General features: G+C 28.5%; 1 protein-coding gene across 3 annotated transcripts; it reads left to right on the forward strand.

The window, feature by feature from the left end:
- Positions 1–146: 146 nt before the first annotated feature.
- LOC132951690 (MICAL-like protein 2) lies at positions 147–27762 on the forward strand. 3 transcript variants are annotated; one of them, XR_009665378.1, is made up of 10 exons: positions 147–547; positions 12794–12962; positions 14280–14464; positions 17627–17718; positions 22343–23508; positions 24406–24854; positions 24947–25046; positions 25109–25234; positions 25308–25517; positions 27055–27192. XR_009665378.1 is itself a non-coding variant. In XM_061023564.1 (10 exons), the coding sequence occupies exons 2-10, from the start codon at positions 12811–12813 to the stop codon at positions 27285–27287; spliced, it is 2619 nt and encodes an 872-aa protein (XP_060879547.1). In that variant the 5' UTR covers positions 149–547; positions 12794–12810; the 3' UTR covers positions 27288–27762. The 3 variants fall into 3 exon arrangements, 2 of the variants coding, with proteins under 2 accessions (XP_060879547.1, XP_060879548.1); XM_061023564.1 differs by having other exon boundaries at positions 149–547; positions 25308–25423; positions 27055–27762; XM_061023565.1 differs by lacking the exon at positions 147–547 and adding an exon at positions 6295–6409 and having other exon boundaries at positions 25308–25423; positions 27055–27762.
- Positions 27763–27980: the final 218 nt, after the last annotated feature.

Here is a 27980-nt window from a genome sequence, read left to right on the forward strand (position 1 = left end):
CCGAGCTCGCCTACCACCACTGACCTACATCGAGCATCGGTTGCGCGGACGTCAGTTTTCCGTCGCTGCACGTGGCATCACTGTGCAACTGTTGCTGCCGCCCAGCGGCCGTTTTATTTTTGCGTGTTGGTAATCGCCTCGCACACACATGCGTCGCGTGTTACTAATTCTCGTAGCGTTACGTTCCCCGGTTACCGTGTGGCGTGTTCGGCAGTCGGCGCTACTCCAGTCGTCAGTCGTCACTCGTCAGTCTGCTGCGTTATAACGTCACCGCTTCTCGCGTCGTCCGTGAACAGTTCTTTATTATTATTTTGACATTTTTCGACTTATCAAATTCCGGCGTGTTATCAATTTTTCGCTCGTTCTCTCGCCGTTGATACGCGACAACAATATTCCGAACCGAAGGTGCAGGTGCAACTGACAAGTACGGTCCACGACAATATCGGCGATATTATATTTCAGTCATACATTACGCATTTACGCCCTAATATCGATTTCCAGTTGGCTGGGAAACCGACATAAAATTTAAGCTAAATTTCCGAATCAGGTCAGTACTTGGTACGCTCAGCCATCATTGCTGACGATTATTATTATTATTATTATTACCTATCTATTGCGATTGTCTGTATCCGAGATCGTTTAGGGTGTATCTCGATCGATAGAATACAAAATAAAAAAATCTATATATAGAGGTGGGTGTGTAGGATTAACAATTTATTATTGTGTAGTTATTCTGTAATTATTTTGTAATTTATGTCAATTTGTTTGAAAATTGTCAGTTATCACAACATGGTATTATAAGTAGGCTGGCAAGTGCGCCTCCGCTAGTGCAAAGATTACCTTTTCGCTTACTCTTAACAATGTTTGTCCGGCGAATTGTTTGTTGTTTATTTATTTTGTTGTTTTATTTACGTAAAATCAATTAGTTTTTTTGTATTTTCAAACATACTGTATACTGTTCTATGATATATTTGTGATTTGTATATTTGGGTATACGTAGGTACCTACTCTAAAATTGGCCAATATGAGTACCTATAATTTTAAAAAGTATTACAATTATGGCCTCCATCGAAGATACAATTGTTTGCACTTAGGTACTTTACAAAGTTACAATAATTTAAAGTTGTGTAGTAGTAGATTTTTTTTATTAGTTTTAGATTCTGAGCGGAGTGAGGAAGCTAGTGGTTTTACAATAAAGTTTATTTTTTGTATCCTGTAAACAAAATTTCTACCATAAGGAGTGCTTCGATTTCAACATAATATACATATCTTATCTTTTAGTAAATTGAATCAAGATGGTACTTAAGAGAGGTCATTTTTCAATTTTCTCAATAATTTTATAATACCACGGGAAAAACCACCAAAATACCCTATTGCTAAGCTATTTTTTTCTAACGCTTTGTTTATCACTATAGAAACGAATACAATTTTTAAAAAACCGGTAAAAAAACAAAATTTAGTTAGTTAAATAACAATATTTTGAATTAATTTATTAGGTATCTCGTTTATCATTATCTAATACTCCAAACAATTCGTTAAGTAAACATTATACCTATACTACATCGCATACTAACTAGCCCATTCATAATATTATGTATAATATAGATAATAGTAGTCAATAGATAACCCGGTTAATGCATTGTACCTGTTGTAGAAACCGACCTATATAATATAATATTAAGTGTGTGTATTTTGGAATGAAATCGATGCATCATAATAATATGTAAGTATTAAAGTAACTATCATTTTTTCTTCAAAATTTGGTGTTATGCAATTCGTCATACTCAATTAATTTTAAACGTAGAGCTTGTGCGGATGTTACGAGTAAGTTGATTACGTAATATTTTTGTTACTTATCTTTATATATTTCGTTGTCGTACACACTGAACTAAAACTGCCATCGCATTTTATAATCTATATATATATATTATATTAGTTGTACAATAGGTAATATGTTTTCACATAATTTTTTTTCGGTTTTTTGTGACAATAGGTAGGCACATTTTTTGTGTAGCCCAATCAACATAAATTGTATTATAAATAGGTCAGTTTTTTATTTTTCATGTACCTAAAAAAAATAACATAGAAAATGCGTAAAAAAAATATGGAATGTGTAACGCGTCTGTATTCAACAAAATCTTCACAATTTTTTTGTCATATTGAACTCTACACGTAAAATGGTTTTTATGAATGTCATGATTTATAGTTTACTTTATCTATATGCGCTTTCAAAACATGTTAAATGATAAATAATCCATCCGATACTGGCTTGTGCTGACGTGAGTGAAATGAGACGATTTCCCAACACCAGAGTCCAGACTTAACACAAATAGTTTGAACTAGGAGACGGTGTTATGGATTTTGGTGTTTACGGCTTCTGTGTTCCACGGCCTGAGATCCGTATTGCGCCTGCGGTAAAATAATTGCGACTATAATATATATATATATATATATATATGGTATTTAAATTATATACGTATTCCATACATTATGCACACTACACATATTACAGCCATATAAACAGCGTGTAAGTAATAAAAAAAAAATGCAATAAAAAGAGACGTAAAAACGGACGTTCTTGAAGACTTAACGAGTTTTATGTTGTTTATAAAAAGGAAGGTATACCTTCTCCTCGCGATCCCACCACAATTAAACACTATACACAAAATTATACGTCTATTATATACGTGGGTACCTGTAGTTCTGCGGTCTGCCTGTATAATATATAATTTTTTATATTCTTATATTATTTCTTATTGTATGCGTTCGTCTCCGTACTTATAAATTGGTATATAGATAGGTATAGGTATGTAGTTATTTGCGATACCGTCTATAATGCGCGGCAGCCGGCAGGTACTTAAAATCATGAATTGATTATATTGATTTTATTGTAAAGATATATTAACAATGTGTTGTTTATTACAATTTATCGTTTTAAAACACTTAAGTATTTGTACTTAACATTTTTTTTTTAAAAATAAACATTTTGGTCTAATTTATCTTTATATTAGGAACTTACCTAATTTTGTTAGGAATTTATCTGATATTTTATTAAATTAAAATATAAGTATTTTGAAGGGTTGCTACGTGAAACTGATTTTACCGCTTAATAATGGTCACAATTCGAGTCCTGCGTATTTTCAGATTAAAGAGGGTTAGAGTTTAGACATCTGCGCGTATAGTTTAAGAAATATTGCTTTAGGTTATTGCCAGATAAAAATCAAACCCAAACGACCCTAGTGATGGTTCACCTTTTGAATACGTGTTTGTTAAGGACCCATGGGCTATGAAGCGTGAAAAAAATAAAAATAATGTTGGGTAGGTGGGGTGCACACTGCACATGCATGGCTCTGTGCATGGCACATTGTATATACTATACAGGGTGTCCCGTGAGGATATACCAATTAGCCGTAGAGGGAAATTCACCGCCCGGACAAACCGGTTTTTTGCCGTTTTACTTATTAACTAAAAAAAATATTAAAAATCATGAGATTAATAAAAATAAAATGTAGAAAAGTCAAAATTTTCACAAAAATCTATAAAATGGCTATCTTCAATTGTTTCAAAAATAAAAAAATAACTTTAAACTTTTTTACCAAACAATGTAATTAATTAAAAAAAATTAAATATGTGTAGTCCTTGTCTCTGTGAGTCTAATAAAAACAGATTTATGATATATTTATTATCTCAGGAGATATCGCAATGGGTAAGTCCTCGTGGGACACCCTGTATATTATTATATTATATACACATATAATGTATATAATTCATCCATATATTTGACCAGATCTTATCCCTCTCATTCTTGGTTTTCTTCACTATTTTTCTCCCCCATAGTATTCCACTTGCACCATAAATACAAACAAACAATAGGTAATATTTTTACAACTTGTTTCATGACGTTTATTGTTAACCGCTTACCTATACACCGTTGTCTGATATTTTCTTAATTAGAGACCGGAGTGTCTGCGTTATCCTTTGGGCATAGAGAAGAAGTATGTAACGGGAGGGACGTTTTTGACACTCGATCATTAATGCATCCCTATAGGCTATAATGTTATTATTTAAAAACAAAATTATTTTCGTTGTGTTGTGTTCGATTAAAAAAACAACATAATAATAATTCTGTCTGTGGAGTCAAGTTATGTTACTCATTATTACCTGTTGAGTTTACCCACCCACTTGTTTGAAATAACAATATATTTTTTTATGTTAGGTTATTTTATTATTTTACTATCATTTGTTGTTTATAATTTTTACTATAAAACAATACCTACGTACCTAATTTTGATTTTATTGTAAAACATGTTCTGAGGCAACATCTGTTACAAATTTTCATGTTTTTGAACTGTCCCTATAGAAACTAGACACATAATATATAGTTACTTAGATAGGTCAGTTTGTATCTTGAGTTTTTAAATTTCACGGCAATTTTCAAGAAGATTACAAAAATGATGAAAAACGTTTAGGGACATATTATTAAAGTGTATTGTTTTTATACTGTTATATTCATCATCATAATTATTTTCATGTATAAAAAAAAACGAGAAAAAAAGTAACACATGCATCTGTTTTTTTTCAATAGTAGATGGGTTAGGTACCTATTATACTGAATAGTTAGTTTTTGTTAAAATATGACAGAATTTCCGCTTTTATAAATTCAACTTTTAAAGGTTAAAAAAAACTCTTTGTTTCGAGATCAAATATTTTGGACTGTAGATTTAATATTAATAAATTTCACGTAAATATATTATATAAATCTGGTTTTATTATACCTTTGTTGACTTATCTTATTTAACTAAATCAATAATTAAGTATAGTAGTTAGTTTTTAATATTGATTTGCAAAACTACAACTAAGAAAAAAATATTCTATTTAGTATTTTAATGTTAAGTACAACTGATAAGAGGTTATGCAGTTATTGTAATCTGTATTGTATCGTTTCTGTTAGAAAATTAAAATAGGATTATTAGGTCACGATTCTCACTGCTGAGTGGCGGCAACCAGTTCGTTTGATCAACAAAACAACATTAACATTGAACTGGTAAATAACCACTAGGTACGAGATCGAATAATAAAATAAAAGCCATTGTCCCCGGAGGCTAGATTAAATCATAACAGGTTTTTTTTGGTACCTCGAGTTTAAAAGAAATAAGCCTTTTAATTTGTATGGTACCTACATGTTTGTAGCGGTGCTTGTTCTTAAAAATACCTTTTTTTTTTGAATTTATTCTTCTTTTTTCAAAGCCGACAGGATTAATAATAGGCGTCTGTGGGGGACCCCTGTGGTTGTCGGATAAATCAAACACAGTTTGTAAACGACGAAAACGCAAGAAATAATGTGAATAAGAGAGCGATATTTGGTCCAATTACTCCTATCTTATCAATCAACTATTGAGTTGAGAGAAACATGTTTTTAAATCTTTTACCTGTGTTAATTAATAAAAGTTTGACTTTTTAATTTTGTTCACAGAATCTAATAAATAAGTGTAAATGCATAATTTACAATGATTTATAAGTTTATAAATTGAGATTTATATATTTTAATTGCCAAATTTAATCTAAAGTAACCCCCAGACGAAGCTCTAATAAAATAATATAAAAATATATGTGGTACAATTGATTTGCTCTACGACTTTATAAAGTAGACAGTAGAATACAAGTTCAGACTGTAAATACGAGTAGGCTTACGAGTAGGTTGACTTCGGTAAAATTTACTTTATATCAACAGTTTTTTTTATCTTAAATGTATACCTATAGTTATTTATAGTATAATATCACAAAATATTCTGAAATTGACCGAAACTTACAAGTTACAATGAAAAATATGTTCAGAAAGTTGTATAGGTAATGCATATAATATAATTTATATTTATATTAAATGTTATTTACTTATATAATTATAGCATCTATAATATTCTCAAACATCTAAAAAAGTGAAAATAGTGCTCATCTAAATGTAACATACAAAAATATAATATACTAGTAAAACAATACTATAATGAAGATAAAATTATTTTTCAGATTCACATGTTTTAAATATTGACTAACCCTGATTATACTGAGACCCGAAGTTTATTATTTCGTAATATTTGTGTAGAAATAATATTTTAGGTAGGTAGGTATACTAGATAGATATGAATCGATGTCATAATACGATAAGGATAAAGTATAAACTAGTTTCCAGTCCTTAGATAATACGAGCGAGTGTGAAACCACTATATAATATTATTTTCCCAGGTATTAATAATATTATACCTTTAGTTAGTTAACCACATGTCTACAGAAAAATAAGTTAGTTGTAACATTTTATAAGTTTGGCTGTTTATAAAATTTAATTTTTGAATGTTGATGCAGACAATTTTGGATCTGGACTGATATTGTCAATGAGTTCCTGACAGACACTCCGGTATTTTATTTTTATTATTCATGTAATACATAATTATATTATATTGTTATAAATTATAATATATTTCTATTTTTTTGTGTCTTATGTGTGTACTTACCTACTACTGTATTAGCCGTGGTAAAATATCGATAGTCTCATTCTACATTAATACTACTCGTGTATTAAAAAATTGATTTTTATTGAGTTATTTAAAATATAAAATGTAAGTTTAATTCCTAACAATGCAATATGGATTAGGATAAAAAGAAAGTAATCACGCTATTTGGCTTACCTTCGTGTGGCTAACCTATGCCAGAATTCCAGTTCATATTGAATAAAAGAAGAATTGGTGCACTCTTTTTTTTCGGCAGCCATGCGGAGAACTAAATTTGTACCAAGCCACTTCTGCATTACAATTTATTTATATTGCTGGTCAGATGTATAGAAATTCGATTGTCGTGTATGATATTGCGTGTATATAACATGCACGGTACATGTTGTGGTTTAGTCTCGGTAACAAGAGAGTACCTATATCAAGAATATTCCTCGTGCAATTTAATCTTTTTCTTGTTGATGTATAATTCTTATATAAATGTAAATCAAATTGCACAAGTTAAATTTCAGATTGACAAGAATCAAATGATAATTAAAGTTTTAGAGATAGACGATAGTTACATTAATTAATGAAACTTTCTTCCTATCAATGTCATTTATGTTTAGTATACTTTCTTTCAAACCTTGGTCTACAAAATCCTGTTTGTTAAATGGAGCGTATCATTTGACAAATAGACAAATATAGACGTGCCTACCTATATATGTTGTTCAAATTATCGAATGAAATTTCTTTCGACGTTATATTGACAAATTGATCGTCTGAAACTGGAAGCTACATCATACCTATTTTGTTTTTAATTCATGCATAGGTACGTTAGTGTGTATAAGTATAATAATATGGTATTAGGTATTTTAAAAATGATTTTACTAAAAATATCTAGGTAATAACTTAAATATAAAATGAATTCCTTTATCCAGAAAAATACAATTTTTTATTTAATTTTATAAGGACAATTATTTATGAGTTATGACGAACTTAGGTACTGATATATAATAGCTTATAACTTATAAGGTATTACAGTGATTTTTTTATACAATATTATGTGACTTTGATGTGAGTTTATGGCCTCGTGGGTGAATTAATTGTGTATTATGAAACATCTTCGATACTGGGTTATAACGATATTTATCATCATATTTTTTTTTTAAACTATAGTAACTAAATATTGTAATTTGAGTATTGTCCTGTTAGAGTGTAAGATGACCATTATTATTGTGTGGCTAAACTGGTTTCCTTGTAGACCCGAACGACAACCGGATGGATATGTGCATATTCTGCCTGATGTGTTCGTCGGTCCGGAAACACAAATGAACTTGTTCAGTGTGGGAAAAAGTCTGTAGGTAATGGGATATGAGTGTGACTTGTATACAGGTGTACAGCAGTGGCGCATTGGAACTTACTTCCGCACAGGATGTTAAAGTAGATAAATAATATATGTGTTATTATGGTTTATTACTAGTTATTGTATTGACATAATAGTGCACACATACAAATAATTATTATTTTATTTATTATGTAGTACCTATTATTAGTTAGTTACCTATTTATAATGAATAAATAGCTATATAAATTAAATAAATTTAAAATTATTAGTTAGGTAAGTGGGCTACAATAGTATCTTAATAATATTATAAAAATAATTTCGATATATACCTAAATAAGTAGTAATAGTATGAAATAAGTTTAGTTTCTCATATTATACTATAAGCATTAAATAAAATCTTCCCTATATTTAAGTTAACAGGTTTAAAACTATTATTAAAATACTGTTTTGGAGATTTATAAAAATTGTTTATACCTTATAACAATTTTCATTCCTAATATTTAATAATATGTTTTGAAATTGACTAAAATTTTAATACACGTTTCGACGTATCATGTTATTCCCTCTATAAATAATTTGTACCTCAAGTTGTTTGGTGTAGTAAAGCCCTAACCACATTATCATTAATAGTTCATTGTTCAATTTTTGTGTATTATAATATAATCATACCCATGCCTTATATACATTCGAGTATACATTATTATGCATCCAATGTTCTGTTATTAGTATTCTAGAAACAAAATGAATAACGTGCGTAGGATTTTGAAAATAATTTTTACAATATTCATAACAAAAATGCACATAGGTGTAACGAAGATAACAATTGAAAAATATCAAGTGTAGGATTTTGAAAATAATTATTTTATTTTTTTGTCTATAGTAATGTCCACACTTAAAAAAATGAATACGTTAGGTTAGGGTAGGTTAGGTATTAGTCATGTATAGATAGGTTTATGGTTCAATTGTTGATACAGATATATATGATTCTAAATTTAAAATTTAAGATTTCCTATTAGAATAAATTCATCTTTTTTATGTAAATGTTTTAATTATAGATAAAGTATATTTGTGAATTATAGTATCATACATCTTTACACACATTTATATAAGTATCCAACTTTTAATGATTTTTGAAAATATTTCGTAAAATAACAATAGTTTTGAAATTTAGAACATTTATCTGACAATATTTTTATTTAATATTCAAATTGGACATCTAGGCCGCATTTGCGTTACATTTTCTTGAAATATTAGTGATAAAAAAAGTTGTGATAAAATAATCATGAACTAGGTACTAGAGTATAGAAATACTATGGAACTATAAATTTACTAATTGTATTATTCCATTTCTATTAGTATATTGTTTTTTTTTGTTCCACTCATAATTTATGTGTTTAAGTAAATTAGAAATAGATTTTTAAACGTTTAATATATTTTAAGTCTAATTTCAATATTCAAACAATCATATTATAGGTATAATGTTTGATTATACTGTTAATTTGTGTTATATTGTATGCCGTTGTATACATATATATATATTATATTATATGGAATGACAGTTATTATGTTATACATTGTATGATATTATTTCTAATATTTGTAGAGTTGAGATTTCTATAACAAAAACTAGACGTGCTTATATGCTATACACAGTAGTAAATATTATATCCTATATATGCGCTATGCAAAACAAAGTAATTGGCCATCATCTGGAAAGTCGCATTATTTTAAACCGTTAACCAGTCGTCTATTATAATTTATAATATATGCATTTAGAACCGGTCGTTTATGTGATCTTGGTACATGCATGTTTTCTCTATAGTCACACTAGCAATTTCTTGCATGCGACTTGTATCTATAGTATACTAATTAACCAACACAATCGTATATGTAAAGATAATAAAGCAAAATATTTTTTCTTAAATTATAGGTAGGTATACGATATCAAAATATTTACCAAAACAGTTTATTTTGTACTTAGGTATAGACACTAATTTGAAAATGTTAATTGATGAAAATTGTATAACTAGCAAATAATTATGAGCGTATATTATGTTTATTAATTTAACCGAGTTTTAAAAGTAATTTTACAGTTATTCAAATATATATATAATATATAATTGTATTCAAATTATAACTAACATTCTAATTTTGCATGTTATACCTATTACAAAAAGTTTTGTGTTTATGTAGGTACAAGCTTTATATTATGTGTTAAATATTATACTTCGTTATGGGCGTAGTAAATTTACTATATAATATACAGTTAGAATAATTGTTTGTTTCAATAGTTTTGTCTTATTTCCTACCGGTTACCATCGTATTATGTTAATATTCAATATTATTTAGTACATAGTTGACGGAAACCTAGATATATCAAAAATCAGAATAAAAAATATAACCAAGATAAATTTCTTTACTTTATTTCCATTTATATTTGTCCATATTTAGAAGACCCAAGGACTTACCCTGATATCCGTTAAATCCGTATAAGGTAACTTGTAGAATTACAGCCTTGTATAATAAATTTGCGTTTGAATTCAATTTTCGGAGACGTTCAAGTACAATCAGATCTATCATCTATCAAGTTTATTTTAAAAGAAATAGACTATAACACTATATTATTATACAATATACATTATTTAACTTATATGCTACATAAATTAAAAAGTTGTCAGGAAATAGGATCGTGTAAAGCACTTTTACTAAGTAAATTTATACATCAATGTTGTTTCTTAAGTATGAATTCCATATGTGGTTTTGAATATAAAAAGTTCCTATAGATTATCCATATACGTAATTTATGAATGTAAAATGAAACTTGACCAAACTAATGTTGTACTGCCTTATCAAATTGAAATTCGTATTGTTCTGTTTTATATTACTAAAACGGAAAACGAATCAACAGCTTATTCAACTCGTCAGATATTTAAATACCCTAGAAAAAAATTTAAATTAAAAAAAAAAAACAAAAGGTACTCATAACATGTATTGGATATTTTTCTGTGCAACATAATGTAGTATTATGGAATGTCAATAAAAACATTCCTCATTAATTATTGACAACTATACTTAAATAATAAAAGGAACAACCAATCAAAATAATATGATTTACAAGTCCTTATAATCATTATTTCTTGAATTACAACAAAACTACTAAAATAGATTTTACTAGTTTTCTGTAAGTTTCACCTTTCTTTGGTAGTTGTTTACAGGTTGTTTTCCGCAATTTTTTTTTCATAACTATTCTAAAAAAACTATACACACGTTTATGGTATCATCTATTTCTAACTTCTAAAAAATATAATGCACAAATACTAGTTTCGTGTTTACATACGTGCGCCGTATGTGGATTAAAAAAATGTATTTTTATATTATTGATGAGATATTTTTATGTATCTTCAACAAATTATATCTTAACTTATTTTTTATATAAATTGAAAAGTTTTTTTTTATAGTTAATATACTTAATACCTACCTAACTATTAAAATATAGGTTATAATATCTATAGTAATTACTCTTTGCGATAAACCCTTGTTAAATGTTATCGACCTCTACATTTTTATCTGCTGTCTATTAACGTGAAAAAAATTCTACAATATCAGTGTATTAAGATACATACATACTTTTTTAAACTAAAAAAATAAAATAATAATCCGTTATGTAACAAGCGGGTATAGTTTCATTGTGTCGTCAAACGGGTTCAACGAAAAAAATATAATAAGTCCAGCAAGATTCACAACAATATAATCTAGTCGTTATACACTTCACATGTGTGTATTGACCGCAAGAGAACAAACGCTTTATATCTATTATATTCACAATCAGGTACCGTTGGAAAAAAAACGGAAAATTGTTAATGAGCTAACCATATATACAGTACATATCGCCTTTTTTTAAGGCTGGACATTGTGTATACCTAATATATGATGTACCTAGTATAAACTAAGTTATAATTAAAGTATAATGTATTTAAAAAAATAAATACTTTTTAAGTTGTAATTTAATAGGTGTATGGCACATATTATTATAGGTTGATCAAAATCAATAATTTTTTAACATTACAATAGGTTAGGTTGTATAATTTTATGCAACTACATATGCTTATTTAGCTTAGGTAGTTAGGTATTATACATTTTTGATTAATAATATTGGAAACATGTTGCTTAAACTAAATATACCATATAAATATATAATTAAACAATTAAAACAAATATACAAGAAAAAAATTACGTTTAAGGCTGTTAGAACACCATTTTGTGATTTTGAACCAATACGTGGAAGGTTAGTTTATGTATACTTCCCAATGTCCGATTACTGTTTTAAATTTATTAGTGTTGTAAATATTTAAATTACGTTTAAAATATTGAGTCATTTTAGGTCTATTGAGTAATATTTACTGTAAATGTATTTTTTTTTTTAATTTTAAAATCGATAAAATCAATAAAATCAACTATTAGGGCCAGTTGTAACGTCTATGGTTAAACTTCGATTACGCTTAACTTCGATTACGCTATCTGATAACAGACACTTAACCAAATTTGACTAAATTCGGCCAATTAAACTCCGGTTAACTTTAATCGGAGATGGTACAACTGGCCCTAAGAGCAAGACTATTCATAATATATAGATTACATTTACTTATTAGCAACACCCAGTAGCGTAGCTGGGTTTAATCAAGGTTGGGGGGGGGGGCTATTTAAATACTATATTATTTTATTACCAAATTGAACATAGGCTATAACCGTGTATTAAAAAATTCCAAGGGGGGAACATTCATCCCACCCCCCCAGCTACGCCACTGGCTACATCCATAAAATATTTTAAATATTTAATCATTTCTTTATCTCATTATTGCATAAGAAATATTCGATATGGATTTTATATCATTATATCATTATTAGATAGTTATTAGACCAACTTATAAATTAATTGTATGTTAATTATTCGTGTATTTTATTTTAGCTTTTGAAACAAGTAAAATGGGAGAAAGACGTGGCACTAAAGCATTAGAACTATGGTGTAAGCGAGTGACTCAAGGATACGATGGAGTGTCTATTGAAAATATGTCTACTTCATGGAAAGACGGACTTGCATTTTGTGCTCTTATTCATCATTTTAGACCTGATTTGATGTAAGTATTTGGATATTTTAGTATTAAACATTATTATTTTATTTTCCATCATTTTTTTTACACTCTTATATAAAAAAATACAGTTTAACAAAAAATTGTATACGGAGAACTTATTATAAAATTCAGAACTTTTGATATTACGTTACGTAAATTATAATAGACAAGTCACTATTATATAATAGTGACTTGTCTATTATAATTTGCTGAAAAACGTTGCAGTTACATATACAGCTATAAATACATTTGATCTTTTTAGTTACCTATATAATCAGTGGCGGATTTTCAAAATTTTTCTAGGGGGGGGGTCCTAAAAAATAATATGTATTTCAAATGTATTATTTTTATTTTTATAATATTAATTAATTAATTATATATGTATACATCAGTGTCTGGAGCCCCCCCCCCTCCCGTAAATCCGCCACTGTTTATAGTAATGCTTTGTTGGATTAAGTTCCTTCTAAAATCGAAATTTTCTTAAAATATATTGGATGTTTTCGTCGGTGTTTACAGCATAAACATAATAAAGAATAAAGTAACATTTTCACTCAATAACAGATATTATTTTCATTTTTTGGTCCTGTTTATATCTATTTACTCATATTACATAGTAAAATGTATTTTAATAATTAAAACCAATGGTGTTGCAGTTACATTATATACCTATATATTAATTTAAAACTAATCCATCGACTAGCTATATACTTTATTTTGTTACATTTGTAATAACAGACTTGTTACAAATGTAACAACAGACTTGTTAATGCATTTAAAATTGGAAAGTGTGATAGAAAGATCATCGTATTTTAATTCTGTATTTTTTATTATGTTTAGAGATTAATAACCTTTCCCTAGTCTAGTATAGCTGCCAATATTTTTACTATATTTATGTGTTAAGATGAAGTCAAGGTCGCTTAAGTTCAGTGTCACGTATAATGTGTATACAATATATAGGTTTCAAATCTTTAATTCGCTTCGGTTATTGTAGCATATTTTCCATGCCCATGAAATGAGTATTTTTCTCATCTCCTATTAAATAATAACTAAAAAAGATAATAATAATAAAACACGCATGTAACGTAACAAAAACATCGGGGAGGTTTATGTTTGAAATAAATAGAAGAGAAAATTGCCCGAGGAAAAATAATTTTTCAATAGGTACCAGGGTACCTATATAGAAAATGAAGCGCACATGTCACAAAAAATCATGACCGTGGAAAAATACCATTCTGTTTAATACTTGCAATTTTCGTGTTCATAAAAAGAAAAAAAATAGGATTCTATAATAATATGTCTACTAATAATATATATATTTTTCAGTGATTATAATAGTTTGGACAAAAATGATATTTACGGTAACAATGAGTTGGCTTTTCGAGTGGCTGAAAATCACCTGGGCATTCCTGCACTTTTAGATCCCGAAGACATGGTTTGCGTCGAAATACCAGACAGATTATCGATATTAACTTACCTATCACAGTTCTACCAAACATTCTCATCACAAGGTAATTATTAGACTGACATTTTTTACTGTTTTTTTCTACGATGTTTTAGTAAAATTAAAAGCATGGAGTATATATTAATTAATAATAATATAAAATATTAGCAACAACAATACTAGGTACTACGTTTGTATTAAGATTTTTATTTTGATATCATTTTTTGGTATATATGTTCATTCATGTTTTTTGTAATATTTTATATCATGTTATTGTTAGGCTTTTAGTTTAATTTAAATTAAACTAGTCACAAAAAGAGTTTCACAGTAACTATTTAATTCCTTTGAAAAATTAAAAATTAGCTTGTTGACACAACACTGTGTTTTAATAATTTTAATAATTTGTTTGAGTTTTATATATTGTATTCACGACTACCTCGAAACACAAGTACTGCCTACATAATGATTTGTAATTTTGTAAAAAGTATTTACATAATCTCTTCCGAAATTGCCAATAGTTTTTCTACTACTGGACATGTGCAATGAATATATAGGGGGAAAAAAATAAAATCACGTCGTGACTATGTGATTTTTTTTCCTGATAATTTTCTTAAGTAGACTCTTCTACACAGGATGGTAATTTGAAGGCGGTGCATGCGTGCACGTATGTTTAGCTTGCCGGAAATGGTGGCAGGAAACCTGTTTCTATCGGGTGCGTGTGATCGACTTGGTCGAATGGAAAGGCCTAAAAGACCACCAATGAGGTATAAAAACCTATTAGTAGTAGTTATTATAAACTGGTAAAATATACCCCTTTAAACATCGACCAAAATTATAAATATGTGTATAATAATAATCTTATATTTAAGTATTTAACTAAGTACTTAATCCATTTTCTACGATATAATAAAAAGTAAAAATAAAATGTAAATTCTTTAAATATATTTATTATTTATTTCTTGCAATGAAATGTTATGTTGAATATTTTAAACTAAATTTCATCTTTCAACGTGGAGTGCATAATTGTTTTCAAATTTTATATTTGTACGGTCCATTCACCCAAAATTGATTACAAACTAGTAGTTTCTTTGGTGCATTTTTAATCATGACCAAATAGTATTTAATTAAGTATATATAGTAATTAAGCATGTATAGATATATATAATCTCAATGTGTTCTAATTTACATAAGAATATTTTCAATTGTATTCAAATAATTTTCAAATTTTCCTTAAAGTATATTTACGTTTATTTATTGTTGACAGTTGAAATTATATAGCTGAATGATTACTGTTAAATAGTATACATTAATCCGAAATATTAATTATTGTACCTAGACTTTGATCATATCTACGAATATGTTGTAATTGATCGTGATCTTCACTGGGTCAGTAGCCGTAACCTTTGAAAAATCATGAGACGCAGTTTGATAGGTGGAGTTAAAAACGTTTCTACAATTAGGCCAGTACGTATATACAGTGCTGATTAACTTAGCAGCGCCGTTTGGCAACTCGACATATAACAAGAGAAAGACATCGAGTGTGATAGAGACATGAAAACCGGTTCTCGCAACACTGTTTATAATTTATTAAGGTCACATGTGCGCGTTGATCCCAATGAGAAACTTTCACTGATAGCGATTTTAGATTTGTCCTTTCCACACATTTCCACAATTGCAATAACTTTGGCATAATATATTAATATCCCAAAATTAATATGCTAGACAAAATACAACCAACATATCAAGAAGATTACACAAGATAAACATCCGTTGTTTTGTATACACTATTCTGCAAAACTAACATTGCCTGATACAGCCCTAACGTAGATCAACTGACCAATGTCCTTTCGTAGGAAAACAGGTTTTGTTAAAACGTCTATCCGCGACTTCAAAATTTGAATTTTGGCTTCATTCCAATTCATTATTGGTACTAGCAGATTACAAAAAATAGACGAAAAACATTCTCTCACTTTTTCGTTCCGTAAGTCGTTTTGATAATTTGACCCTCGTACGAGGTTACGCACTTTTTCAGTGTTTGACCTCTTGACCACCAGTCTATAGATTTAATTCGTACTCATGTTCGTTACACGGAGTTAAAAACAGTCAAACAGTTTATAATACACATCGCCGATATTACTACCACTGTTTTCTCTAATTCTATTACCTACCTACTACCGATTCACAATTACTAACTGTGTGAATGACCTAAAAAAAAAATGTCTGCAAATTTATGCTGTACAATAAAATTATCATCACCACGCATTTCGTAACGAGAACAGTATTTATTGTTATCTCATTCATTATATAAATCAAAATGAAGATCACGTTTAATAGTATTAACGTACTTATTATTGTTACCTTTCAGCTTTCACTCTATTTTTAGTTTTATTTTAATAATTTTATTTTTGTTACCAATATAATATGAATACAAAGAAATATTATAATATTATGTAAAAGGTATCCATTTTTAAGATAGTTGTATTAACTTGTAATCGTTAATTAGAAACATTTATAACAAAATATAAAAATCGGTGAAAATTATAGGTATAGGTAAACAATATAATATAACATTTTTAAATATTTTTTTAAAATTATTTTATTACTTCATAGTGTTTGTGGTTAAATCCATGTATTATAATAATATATAATATGTATTCTATAGTATACATTTATAAGTTTATAAAAAACATTCGGTGTCGTGAATAGTTAAAATAATATTAAAATCCAAACTAATATTTAAGTTTTTGACTATTGAATGCTGATGTTGATTATTTAATTTATTTTTGGTCCATACTGTTGTAATTTGATACATATAAAAGTAAGTAAATGAGTTAAAAACTATTTTATTCTTGTCTTTACACTTGTGTTATCCTTGTTAGTTTGTTGGTTGTTAGTATCTGGTTAAACTGTCAAGAAAATTAGAATTAAATTGATTTATAGCCAATGTTTATTAGTCAAATATAGCATTGCTAATCTTTCATTGGCAAATCCAGGATGTAACCAATTATAATATGTTGTGCTCACAGAATAATAAAATATACTTCTCTGACTTAGTGTGACTTCCACGCGTCTTAATTCATTATTATGCCCGCCCCGCACACTACTCGCTATTGCCTGCTATAGTACCTACTGCCTACTGCAGTTAGTTTCGTTGACATCGTCTTTCAGTTTTGATTATGATTTCGTTTGTGTCTCTTCTCATTATTAATGCATTTCATTTTATTCATAGCTACGACGCCTGTGAAAACATCACCTGAATCGCCGACCACAGTTGAACGGCCAAGAACTAATACAGGATCCGGTCAAAATGCTCCAACAAAGGTGAACACATTTATTTCATTTCGTAATGTTATTAATAGGATTATATTTTTATCTGTGCTCAATATTTAATAAATCATTAATCATTAGCTTTTGCCGTTATTAGAGTAAAATTTTTATTTTTTTGATTCTGCGGAATGTGTTTCCGAATGCGGTATAATTTAATACGGTTGAAAATACCACCCTGTGTTTTGTGCGTTTTCAATTTTGTTACATTCTATAGTATAGAACTTTTATAATTTATTATTTTTTATTACTTTAAAACGTTATGATTTATATATTTTTCTATGTTTTGAATAATATTACACAGTTAGGTATACCTACCTACAACTTAATCAATAATATGTTACTTTAAGTGAAACAATTAAAATACCTTGCATATAATCTTATGAACGAATATTTCTAAAGTACTTCCATACTTAATATTGGTTTGTGTGATTAGTCTGAAAAAAATGCCTGCAATAATTAAACAAAAAAATCTGAATTTCATTTTTAAAATCTTTGTTTGCGGAATAAATTGTGAACTAAATAAGAACTCCTATATATTGATTTAAACATAATTTTAAGAAAGTTAAAGTTATTCGCTCATTGGGTTTGTTGCTACTTTTTTACGGACCACTTGAGTATAGGTGGGTTAAATATAGTATAGCATAATATGTTTTATAATATTTAAAAGATGGCACATTAAGGTATTAAACCTAATCCGTCTTAGATTTTGCTTAGATATTAATAATACGACGCAATTTTAAAAACACAAAATATTTATTCAAGTGTGAAATCGTTATACTTATCTAATAATAAATTACATCTAAGTATTAGTAGAGATTATTTTAACAAAAAGTTCTTAATATAATATTATATGTTTATTTAAATTTTATTTAACTTTCAAAATATGAAAAGTTAGATTATGTGTTTCAAGAGTTATTAGCCACTTAATCTAAAATGAATACATTTCTTTAAGTATTTTTGTTATTTTTTGGCGTAATAAATTATACATATTATGATTATTTGTTAAATGCTTTTCAAGCATTTCGTTTTAAATGTAAATTAATTTAAATTTGTTACTTCACTTAATTTATCTGACGTCATAATGGTTATTATATATATATATATATATATATATATATCATATTTTAATCTTTGATTTATTCTTAATATTCGTGAGAACGATAAGCTTTTAATTTATTATTTTTATGATTTGTTATTATTTATTTTTTACAATTTGAATGCATACTTAGCATTAAAAATAATTTACTACGTCAAAATGTACTATATTTTAATTTTATTATTTATACATAACCCAAACAGATCGTTATATTTTTATGTTTATTTATTTGTATTGTCCAGGAGGACAGCTTGGATCTTATGGGGTCTTATAAGCCTGAGATCTACTGCTAGAAGGTAAAATATATACATATATATATATTATATTATATGTATAATATATATAATTTTTAAATTAAATTATGCTTTGGGTTGTGTGGTGAAAGTTTTCGTAGATTTTAAACTGCATGTGTAGATCTGCTTTAGTAAATTTTGATGACAGCTTTAATAGTAAAATTAATATTTATTTAAAAATTAAATGAGTATTTATTAGGTCTGATCTCAGCTCGGAATTATTTTTATAATGTGATTTTTTTATAATGCTCAAATGTATAATTAATAATAATTAGATTCTTCTGGCTTGTGCCGATGAGAACGGATAGCGAGACTATAATGCCTCCTATTCCCCAGAGCGATCCTGATCCACCATTGTCTGTATTCTGTTCACAGTGGCTTGAAAAAAAAATATTTTTATATTATAATTTGTAACTACTGAGAACTTATTTGATAAGTTAGGTAATCGTTAGAAACGTTTAAAATGTATAATCTTTGTATTTATCACAATTAATACACTATTTGATAGAAAAAATTGCTCAGACAGTTCTTATAACTCATTTATTTGTTTCGAAGTATTGATTTTATGAGAATATAATGTAATATATAATCTATTCCACTTGTTACTAAATACATTTATTTATTATTTTTGTTTTCATTTAAAAGTATACCCTATTTATATTATTATGTAACAATAAATAATATCTGATTCGCATGAAGTACGTGAAGTTTAAGTCGCTAAAGTTTGGCGGTTATCCAGTTTTTAAAAGTCCAACTGTGATCGAATGAATTTTGATGGTCTCTTGTCAGGTGCGTTAATTATTATAAACACTCAATCACCGATGTAAATTATTATTCTACTCACTAATAACTAATAATTATTAATAATTATAAATTTAAAAAAACAATCGAAACTTGCAATAAGTATTCTATACTAATACTGAAGTACCTATAATACTATAATAGGTATATAATTTGAATATAATAATTATATCCAAATTTTATTCTAAAACTTTTAATTTTATCGCGTTTGGTATATTGGTCAATATAATTTATAAACATTCTACATATATATATTATATGTGTTTGTATAAATATTGTAATTTTTTTCATGTCAAAATGTTCTCATATTCATAAATTATTGATTTATTTAAAAGTTAAAATTCCATTTATTCAAAAAAAATAATAATTATAACAGTATCAGTTGAACATTAGAAATAACAATAAAATATAAAATTAATAAAAATTTACTTTCAAAATACATTACAATACGACATAACAAATAAAAAATAATTTAACAGTACCTATCAAACAGTTTACAAAATATAGTTTTTGCATGATTAGGGTTGCTGCCAAATAAATCTAAACAGACATTAAAAGGTTTACGAGTGAAAGTGACAAGCAAACTTTTTTAATAGTGTTTTTAATAATAAACAAATTATTGTTTCTCGCGTTTCAAAATTAATTTTAATATTTAGTTCATGTAAAATTCGAGGACAGTTTATTTTGTTTTTTTATTAATGTATATTAAAATATTAGACTAAGATACTTTCTACGATTTTTAAAGTGGAGATTTCGATGTAACAATGCTTGTCAATTCTACATTTAAAGGATGAGACACGTAAAATATGTTCTGAATGTTTCTATAATGAATCATTATATAGTTTAAAGTGAATTTAATGAATAAATATTGAACTTAGTACTCGATGTGCATATATTAATCTAAAACTTCTGCCACGTTTGATGATTTGTATTATGGAATTGTAATTTCATTCTTACGTTTCCATAATATATTCAAATGCAATGTTCATCGTTTAGCATATGCCAATTTGAAATAGTAGATAAACTTCGTGTATAGAGAAAGACAATACAATAGCAAACAAGGTGTGGTGATTTCACACACCCAGTTGTTCTGATTGTAAAATGACTCATACATGTAAAAGTCAACGTGTTTTTATAACAAGTCATACCATTCATTAACAAATATTGACCAAAAGTCAACTAGTTGGATGTTTGTAAATTAAAAATATAATTTTACTATACATTTTATTCATTGGCTGCCTTTGTCTGAAAATCAAATTGAATGTCTACCGATGTTTAGACGATACACACAGACAACAGTATTTTAGACATTTTTATTTATAGATAGATACTTAATTATAATACTGTTTTAAATGTCATTAGTCATTACATTAATTTTACTGCGGTTTATCGTTTATTGTGGTTGAATTTTGACCTTGCCGATCCTACCTAATATTCTCACCTATATTGGTTACATTCATTACCACAGTGAGTTGTTGTTTGAAGTAAATTATTTTCAATGGCTTAATTAACTAAAGATTAATTAGAGAAAATTATAGATAAACCTATAGGCTACAATGAAATGTTCAGAATTAGTGTCATTAGTTCAGTGTTTCATGTCACAGTGATTATTCGTTTACGTTTGCTAGTTATTTTTAATATAATATTTGTTGACATGGCAATATGTTCCAATTTCTCTGTCCATGGTTGTACTTGATATAAAATACTCACATTTTATGCTACTAATTTTAATTTTGTTGTACTTAAAAATACAAAGTGTTTGATCACACTGAGAAGTCAATCTTTAATAGGACGTTAAGTAAGTTTTCCTTATGATTTCTAGAATATCTTATTCTAGTAATACAATGCACCCACCTAGTACTTTCGCATTTTAAACTTTCAATGCTATTTTTATGAACACGAAATACCTATTACTAAGGCATCCATTTTTAAGTATACATATATTATACCTATCAACTCATAAAATAACTTTTGGATTTATTAAATATGATAATAATTTGTTTTTCATTACTTTCAAAAGTTAAACTTTGGTCAAATTTCTTATTAAAAAATAATTGTTATTTTTGATTATGATTTGAAAAGATTCATATTATAATCGTTATCTAACTTACGGAGGTTCCGGAGTTCAGGACGTCAAAGCATTTTGAAATTACTAGAATGTTTCATAATGAGCAAAGTTCCTAGCACATATATTTAACTTTTGCTTATGCAATGCATGTCTTATGCGTATTTATATCACTAAAAAAGTACACGATTAGTAGGTATTAATTCATACTTATAGTTAGAAAATACCTAATTTTTCTGTATAGTTAAAAAAATGAAATTAAGTATTTTGCTAACCAAATATTTACCTGCAGCACCAGCCGCAGCAGCAGTCCGTTATTGTTATCCTGGTTGGCGCGCTATATCTGTTTCGCGTTTGTTTCAGTTGGGCGCAGGCGTTGGCGGTTGTAGAGTGTGCAACCAGTCCGTGTTCCTAGCCCAACGTCTGCTCATATCTGGCCACCTATTCCACCGGACGTGTTTTAAGTGCGCCCGGTGCGCCGCCCTGCTGAGCGTGGCCAACTACTACGAGACGCAGGACGGCAAGTACTGCTGCGAAACGTGCCCGGACGAGGAGCGGACGGTGTCGCCGACCGTGTCGCTGACGACGACGACGACGCAACCGCAGCCACCGTCGTTGTCGTCGTCATCGCTGGTCGGTGACCGCCGGGCGCTGTTCGAAACGCTGGCCGCCGCCGATTGTACAGACGACGTGAAAGCGTCGAAAAAGGCGCAGCGGCCGGTCACACTCCGAATGGCCGACCCGTTGACGGCCGCCACCGTCACCGAGAAGGCCGCCATCACGTGCAGCGACGACAACGACAGCGGCGTAGTGGTGGACAGCGACAAGAAGGAATCGAGCGACGCGAAAACCTCGGCCAGCGTCACTGGCAGTCGCGAAACCCTGTCCGACGTGGTGGCGGTGGTCGCCGACGAGGAAGGCGGATCGGTGCAGCCGGACGAGGATCGAGCGACGGACTCGTCTGCCACGGCTGCCGCCGTCGTATCCGACCAACTGCCCGATGTCGTTCCTCCCGTCATGTCGTCACCTCCTCCTCCTCCTCCTCCTCCTCCGTCGTTGCCGGACTATTCGAATCCACCCGACGACGATATCGCGGACGAAACACCGCAACTCGTCGTTCAGATACCGCCGCTATCGGATGATCTGAAACAAGTCCTCGAACTTCCTCCGGTTAGCGATACCCCAGTCGAAGAGCTGCAGCTGGACTCTCCGGAGGATTACGAAATAAAAACCCTATCCAACAAGCTGCTTAAAATGGATTATTACGAGAGTAATAAAGAGGTACCGGTTCCTAGTCCTAGAAAAAGAATTAAATCTCCAATAAAAATCAATTACCCTGAAAGTTTGAATCCTTTCGACGACGAAGAAGACGATGGTAACAAAAACAAGAAAGATAGCACTAATCCGTTCGGGTCCGATTTAGAGGACGACGACGAACTCGCAGGCAAGAAGAATGTTAGTTTGAATCCGTTTTCGAGTGATGAAGATGAAAACGAACCTTTTTCTCAGCCTCCATTGCCCAAACCTAGGTAAGAATTCATATGTTAATTTAAACTATTTTCGAGTAGATTGATCTCTGCATTAAATTTCAATTTGAATGACTAGATATTTTTTCAAGCAATTTCCGTAGCTTTTCATTCGTTTTAAATTATATTTATAATAAATCATATTAAAGTTGTTTTTTATCTGTTTTCACCGTATTACCGTAGGTATTAGTTATAATAACTTTTATTAAATAATAATTTTAAACTTTTTAAGACTAATACATTATACAGTAGGTATAATATACATGATTTTGCTATGTTACATTAACTTTATTATTTAGTATGATTAATTTTTATTGTGATAAAATGTTAATTTTTTTATAACAATACCACATCTTTGAGATTTTGAGTGGAGCGATGAATGTATTGATAATCTTACAATTATGTGTTTATTTAAAAAAAAATGTATGACTATACACAACAAGTAGCGAAAAAAATTCTTTGATTTTCAACTTCAGCATTTTTTGTGAAGGGAAAATGAATTTAATTTGTTTTGAGATCAAAATTGAAAATTCTCAGTAGTTTTTAAAATAATTAGGTAAAACAAAAAAATAAAATAAAGTAAAACGTGAATTTTTACACAAAACTAGTTTTTAATAAAATAGGTTTTGTTATTTTGATTTAATTCAAAAACGAATAACCATAGATAATTACAATAATCACCAATTTTTTTTTTTTTTCAATACATAATAAAATTTCAAAATATTTTGACTCTGAGCTATATACATTATACAGGCATTTTCAATTTTCTTTTTTTTTTCCATAAATGTCAATAAAATGTCTATATAAAGATCTATCTTTCTCATTCCCCTATTTGACCGCCACTTGTCACAACACATTAAAATTCTTGTTTATATTAATAAAAATATGCTTTTATTTTAGAACGGTGTTGTCTCCTATATCGAAACCTCGGCACCAAACCCATCGTAAGCAGAGTAGTGCATCCAGTATATCTTCCTATTCAAACACTCCTCGAAAAAAAAAACCAGCCCCACTACCCCCAGTATCGAGACTATCTCTTGGAAACATTGAATACTCAAATAGTATGCAAATGTCGTCTCCTAATAGTTTAGAAGACTCCAGTTGTAGTGGCAGTGAACCGTCCTCAACCAGTAATCAGGAACGATACAGATTACACAAGAGTACACATGGGAAATGGAAACGAAAGAAAGGACCAGCCCCTCAGTGTCCAATACCACAGAGGAGACGAATTAAACCTATGCCTATGGAAGATATAAAACAAGAATTGTTAGATATTGAAATAAAACAGCAAGAGCTTGAGAGACAAGGAGTTAAATTGGAAAAAGATATACGATTAAAGTGTAATGAAGGTATGTGTATAGAGTTATATTATGTATGTATAATGTATATTGTACCTATATTGTGTATAATATGTTTATTATTTTCATATAATTTATTTTAGATTTGAACAACGTTGATGTAGAAGAAATGGTGTTACAACTGTTTGAATTAGTTAATGAAAAAAATGAATTGTTCCGAAAACACGCCGAACTTATGTACCTGTATGTATTTTATAAAAACAATTACAAGGTAACTTAATTAATTACAAAAACCTTATTTTTAGGCGAAAACAACATAATTTTGAGGAAGAACACGCTGAATTAGAATATCAAATTCGTGTATTAATGTCTAAGCCTGACCACACTAAAACAGATACAGAAAAAGCGCGAGAAGAAGAACTTATCCGAAGGTTTGTGTTAAGAATGAATTTAATATGTAAAAATACAAAAACTGTTTTTAAAATATATTATTTGTTTCAATAGATTGGTTGAAGTTGTAGAAAGGCGCAATGAAATTGTTGAAAATCTAGAAAAAGATAGATTGCGTGAAGCCGAAGAAGATCGTAGTGTGTTCAATCAAATTGGAACTTTTGCTCAAGGTTCAAAAAATATCCATCGTATAGTTTACTAGTATAAAAATATGTTTGACATCATTAGTGGTTTGCGGAATGACGTTTTGTTCGTTTTTTTAAGGTGATTGCATGTGTAATGTGTATGACATCAATTTGCTTTTATAATCCTGTGATGACTGTTTTAATTCAAAATTCTATTTTCAAATATCACTATATTGAAGTTAACAGTCTCTGTCCCTCCAGTAAAATGGTATTCATTAAATAAATTAATAAATGATACAATAGAACATTAAATATGGAAACAAATTAACTTACAATCATAGATTATGATATTTTCAATTAACTGATAATTTATTTTACTCTAATATAAGACTTATTGTAATGAAAATATGAAGGGATCCAATGTTTTTAAGTATTTTCTGCTGGAGGAACAGAATTAGTTAATGTTTGCATAATTTCATGCTCACTTAACATCACATGTGTATGCTTATATATGGCATTTTCTCATTGCTAGTGTAATATTTTTAAATTTTTTTGCTGCCTAGTATTATATTAATTTAACTTAAAATCCATAATTCTAATATCTTAACTATAACATCTCTTTATTATTAGCTTTTAAAAATTATTGTTCTGTATTTTATAATTACTGTGTTTGTTTCCGAAATCACTGTTGCTAGTTAGCTATTTTGTGTTGTATTAGAATTGCAAACTAAAAAAAAGTGTCATTTTCAATGTTAACATAATTTAAGTAAAATTACTAAATATATAATATAATATGTCTTATTATTTGTAAGACTTATTCAATGATGCTTAATTGGAGTGGAGAATTTCCAATATATACTATTTAATTGAATGAGGGGTGATTTACAAATCTAAATTTGTCATGCAGTCTAATGACTAATATTACGTACTATATAACATTATAACACAAGGAGTAAACTAATAACCTGATAGTCAATAGCATCACACTATAATATCAAAAATTAAGCAGTTATAATATATTGTTTATTTTTATGTATCTATTTATGATGCAAAAAAAAAACAAAGCATTTTAGAAATCATAAAAAAATGTTTAAATTCATAATTTTCTTTATATTTCAACAGAAATACATTTATGACTTATTACTTTATAATTGCAAAGATATAATTGATACTTTCATTAAAAATCTACTAATTCTATAGTTAATGTTATATTGTGACTACTATAATTCAAAAATATTTTTTTTCTTTCTAGTCTCATTTTATAATAAAATTTAATACACAATGATAAAGATTCATATAAACATAATTTATATTAAATGATATTTTTTTCTATTGTTGTTTTAAAAAGCTTATAATCTTTTGACACATTGACTGGTATGATTTATTTATAATTTCCATTTAAATTTTGATTTATGTAAAATTGTAAACTATCACAAAATGCACATCTTCACTAACTATAGTTATTTAATCGTAGAAATAGAAATCAAATTAAATACATTTTATTATGCTTCCTTATTAAATATTTTTGATAAATTGCTTAATAATGTGAATGGCTTTAGTGATTGTATCTTTTTTTCTTTTGTAATTTATAGAAAATAGTAGATTAAGACATTTATTATAAAAATAATGATTATAAAATTTGTAGAATAATATCTTAACTGAAAAAATGTATGTAGATGAAACGTTGCCATGTATCAAACCAGTAAATACCACAGTTATGGATGGCAAAAAGAACTTTTCCAAAAGACTGTTGAAGAATATCAAAAAGGTAAAATCAAAAAAAGATAAACAGGATGTTGCGTCGCCGTCTCAGTCGCCGTCAAATTCCTCGCATAGCAAAGGCACTCTAAAAAAGTTTATGACACTAGGCCACTCGTCTAAAAAATTATTGAGGCCTAAGTCCAGTTAGAACCATCAGTGTGTTTGTGAACTGATGTAATCATAATAATAACTTTTAAGATTGTACATTTTACTGGACACTCAACATTTGTATCAATTAAATGTTATGTAAACTCGCAACAATTTGTTAATTTTATATTATTAAATATTTTTGTTGCAATTTAAAGAGCCATGTAGTTTTTATCAATTATATTATTTGTGGCATTGCTTAAATAATTAAACATATCACATACACAAATCATATGGATTGCTAGATTTACATGTGTATAATATTTATGTAATTATCAGTTTTGTACTTAAGTATTACTTAACATTGAACAAGTTAAATTATTATACCAATTATATTTAATAACCCATTTACATGACATGTAAACCTAGAATATGAACCTATTTATATTTATTGTTTAATCATGTTTAATTATGTTTATATTTATGTTTGTAATTAAACAAAAGTGGAAAAAATAATACTCCACTATAAAAATCTACACATTTGTTCATAAAATATATTTTATTTTCCATTAAGAGGACTTAATTGTACTTACAACAATACAACATGACAAAGATGCATTTAACAGAACCAATTCTGTGTTGTTAGCTTTCAATTTACCTATAATCAAGCGTAAAGGTAAGAATTCTCTAGATTTTAGGGCATCGTATAGACTTCTGTTCATATTTAAATGTATATCTTATATAGTTATATAAC

Source organism: Metopolophium dirhodum, chromosome 9 (assembly GCF_019925205.1).
Source record: "Metopolophium dirhodum isolate CAU chromosome 9, ASM1992520v1, whole genome shotgun sequence".
Lineage (NCBI taxonomy): Eukaryota > Metazoa > Arthropoda > Insecta > Hemiptera > Aphididae > Metopolophium > Metopolophium dirhodum.